The 4,226-nt window shown below is 38.3% G+C and overlaps 1 protein-coding gene across 1 annotated transcript in view; it reads left to right on the top strand.

Moving 5' to 3' along the window:
• SYNM (synemin, intermediate filament protein) overlaps positions 1 to 4,011 on the top strand; it is a 45,888-nt gene extending 41,877 nt beyond the window's left edge. The window contains exon 5 of the mRNA XM_009887569.1: positions 151 to 4,011. Coding sequence (XP_009885871.1) covers positions 151 to 3,962 — 3,812 coding nt within the window. The 3' untranslated portion in view covers positions 3,963 to 4,011. The remainder of the gene's footprint in view (positions 1 to 150) is intronic.
• Positions 4,012 to 4,226: the final 215 nt, after the last annotated feature.

Here is a 4,226-nt window from a genome sequence, read left to right as displayed (position 1 = left end):
AGGAATGCCTTTACAAAGCTGCACTGAAAATGAAGCTATTATTTCTTTCAAAAATTTAGTATAAAATTTCTTAGTTCATGCCCTCTAATTTATATTATTTTAGACACAAGCCATTATTTTAATGTTTGGTCACTTATGGTCTTTTTGCAGATATTGTAAACACTTCATATAACTACACTGATATTTACTCTACTTATCAAGAAAGAAATAGAAATAAAGCTTCACCAGCTATCAGGATCACTGATACAAGACATAGAATGCCGGTGACAAACACTAGCAGTTCCACGCGTTATTCAGCTCAATCAACACAGGCTGGATCACGCTCAACAGCGAGTGGACGAGCTTTTGGAAGAGATGTACTTGGTTCAAGGTATCACCCTTCAACAACTGTTACAAAGGATGAAAGGATTGTGACAGACCACAGAGAGTTAAGAACATATACTCCAGCCTACAGTAGCTGGAAAAACACTGAAATGCAGCAAAAGACAATTCCAGAAAAAAAGAAAACAGAAGTTACAACTTCCTCCACAGTATCTTTTTCAAAAGAATCAGCACGTGCTGAAAGATCAGACAAGGACCACAAGGCTGACACAACGCCAGGGATTTCAGAAAATATAAGAACAAAACCAAGCTTCACTAGATTTCCGACTTATGAGCTGGATACCTCTTTTAAACCATCTAAATATGAAGAAACCATAACTGAAACTCGGACCACACTAAAAGAAAAAAGAGGAGGCAGCAAACCAACTGAAGAGAAAAAATCTCTGCTGAGAGAAAAAGATAAGCTAGAGAAAGAAACAAAGGAGGAAAAAAAGAAAACAGATGAGAAACCTTTTATAGAAGAAAGAAGTGTTGATTTTGGAAGGAAGACTGAGCAGCAGTATATCCGGGAGGAAGTCTTTAACCAGAAGTTAACAGGGAGTGATATTTCTAATGCAAGAAGTTTGAAAAGCGAAGCAACCAAAAAAGATACAAATGTGACCTTGGAATCAAGAAGCAAAGAAGTCATTGAGATACCTATCAGTCTTGAAATGCCTGCTCCTGACAAAGAACTTCAGAATAATAAAGAAATAAGGCTACAAGGTTTTAAAACTTCCATAGGAAGACAAACAGATGACCGTGTAACTAAGCCTGCTGAAATTCACAAAGTGAGTATTTCAGAAACAGAATCCAATCTGAAAGATGAAGAGAGAATTAGTGACAGAAGTCATAAAATGGGAACTCTGTCAACTGAAAATATAGCAGAGAATATTGTTGCTGACATTCTTAAAAGTTTTACACAGTCTTCTAGTTCACAAGTATCAACAGACACAAAAGTGACCTATTTTAATAAGAAAGAACAACCAGATGATGGGAAAATAAAGACTGAGATCACAGTGCAATCTCAAGTTCAAGAAAACATAGATATTTCTAATGAAGCTGACCTAGGAGGTCTATCAAACCAGGATGTTAGAAAAGTGGTTCGAGAGGGTGTTCAGGGAACTCCTTCCAAAGAAGAGATAGAAGATATAGTACATCACGGCCTGAAAGGAAATGAGGGCAGAAAGAACGTATCTGTTAATGTTGAGATTGTAGAGGAGCCACTAGATTATGCCAGTGATGAAAGGACTGATTTTTCAACACCTTTTGAAGTAGAGGAAGTGGAAGATACCTTCCCTGAGAGAGAGAGGCATTATGGTGAAGAGGAACAAAACATAACATTCACTTATGAAGATGTTAAAAAGAAGAAACAACGCCATGAGAGTTTCACTCATGTGGAAGAAGTAACTGAAGAAGATGACTCACCGATTGAACAAAAATATTTTGTATCTGTTCCTGATGATCATCCTATCGTTAATGAAAAAGATGATGACTCAGTATATGGGCAAATTCATATAGAAGAAGAATCAACTATTAAATATTCTTGGCAAGATGAGTTTTTGCAAGGCACACAGAGTAAGAGAGATGAAGGTGTAAGCTCTCCAGAAGAAACGTATCAAGTGGTAGGGGAGGAAGCAAGTGCACATATTTTAAAAGAGAATCCTGAAGCTGAAACATCCCATGTTGAATCCATTGTTATTGAAAAAGAAATTAAAATTCCCCATGAATTTCAGACTTCAATAAAAGGGCTTTTATCAAAGGAAACGAAGGACCCTAAACATCAGTTGAAGGAAGCTTTGGAGCAATTGGAGGGCAGTCTCCCAGAAAGTGTGAAAGAGGAGCTGTCTGCATTAACAAAAGAAAATCAAGCTGACTCTAGTAGTTTAGAATTTGATATCAAAAAGGTTGATCAAACGGAGGAGGGTGGCTCAGTGACAATTGTTGCTGAAGTCAATCTGTCACAGACTCTTAATACTGATGAATTTGATGTAGCTCAGCTTGGTGGAGTAATTGCAAGTGAGAAGGAGAAGGCAACATTGCACACTTGGAGAAAAGAGAGATCGGAGAGAACTGTTGATGGTGAAAGTAATATAGAAGTAGATGTTTCTTCCCACAGTGATAAATACACTCCTTTCACTGATCAAGAAATCTATAACTCATCCACATTGAGGAGGACTGGTAGTGCAGGGTATCGTACCACTGAAGAAGTTATTTATGACGGTTCAGTTTTGGAAACTGCAGATTTTGGGGAAGTCTCTCACTCACAACAATCAACTGATGAGACCAAATCCATAAGACATATTAAGGTTGGTCCAGCAGAAGTTCAGAGATTTGAGCAGATCGTGTATGAAGGCCCTGGTTCTGAAACGCTAGAGGTCAGTGCCACAGAAGATCTTGTTGAGACAGAAGGACTGTCAGAGTTTAGCCGATCTGTGAGGCATTTTAAACTGGGTCCTAGAGAAATTCAAACCACAGAAGAAGTAATTTATACAGGCCCTATTACTACCACTGCAGAAGAGATTGATTCTGGAAATCTTTCTCAGAAGTTTTCAACAGACTTCAACAGGTCCACAAGGCATGTCACAGTAGGATCAAGGCAAGTAACTGAAGAAGTCTCTTATGAAGGGCCTGTTTCAGACTCTCTGGAGCTCAACAGCTCAGGTAACCTTTCTCAGACAGAAGGGTCTGTGGATGCCAGCAGATCAATAAGGCACTTCAGATTAGGTCCTAAAGAGGTTCATACTGAGCAAGTTATCTTTGAAGGACCAATCTCCGGTAAATTGGAGGTCAGTGACACTAGAGACTTCTCACAGACAGAAAGTTCAGTCCGACACATTCAGTTGGGTCCCCAAGAGTTTATGACAGCTGAAAAAATCATCTACCAGGGGCCTGTCTCTGAGCATACAGAAATCAGTGAACTGGAAGACCAGACTCTTTCAGAAGGCTCAATAAAGCATTTCAGAATAGGTCAAGTGGGAGTTAAAACCACTGAACAAATTGTGTATCACGGCTCCCTTTCTGAAACTCCAGAGCTCATTAACAAAGGAGGACATCTTTCAGAGAATGAAGGAAGCTCAGATATCAGTAGATCTTTCAGGCACGTCAAAATAAGTCCTGTAGAAACTCATGCTGAGCAAATAATCTTTACAAGACCTACCTCTGAAACACTGGAAGATCTTTCACAAACAGAAGAGTCATCTGAGAGCACTAGGTCTGTAAAGCACATTAAAGTAGGATCCAAGGAAACATCTTTTACTTTTCAAATGGATGTTTCCAATATGGGTGGAATATCCACAGTAAAAAGTGGAGAACAAGCAACAATGCTCATTTCTAATAAGCAAGACCCTTCTGTTAGTCAGTCACAGATTGTAGTTGGAAGTGACCAGACTGTAGAAAACGAAAATGAAAGAGGCTATGTTCTTTCCAGCTTTTCTCAAGATCATGGTGAAAAGGTAGTGGAAAAGTCCTTTTTTGATCAAACTGTACAGTTGCAAAGAATGGTAGACCAAAGATCAGTTATTTCTGATGAAAAGAAAGTTGCTCTTCTCTATCTGGACCATGAGGAGGAAGATGATGATGATAATGATGGACAGTGGTTCTGAAAGGACTCTTTAATCAAGTCTACTTAGAAATTTGTTTATACAGATTTTTGATTATCCTTTTTTTTTTTTTTTTAAAGAGAAAAAAAGGGATGGGGAAACACCCGTACTATTTAGATAATTAATAGTGGACTGAGAAGTATTGAATCTAAGCCTCTACCTATTCAGCACACTTTTTACTTTATTGGAAATTTTATTTTTGGGAGAAATCATGCTATTACTATGTTTTTCCTCAGAGACCTGTGTCCAATAATTTCAGATTTTTCC

The sequence above is a fragment of the Charadrius vociferus genome, unplaced genomic scaffold (genome assembly GCF_000708025.1).
Source record: "Charadrius vociferus isolate BGI_N301 unplaced genomic scaffold, ASM70802v2 scaffold190, whole genome shotgun sequence".
Classification (NCBI taxonomy): domain Eukaryota; kingdom Metazoa; phylum Chordata; class Aves; order Charadriiformes; family Charadriidae; genus Charadrius; species Charadrius vociferus.
Note: the sequence above shows the minus strand (reverse complement) of the source record. Positions and strands in the feature narration are given on the sequence as shown.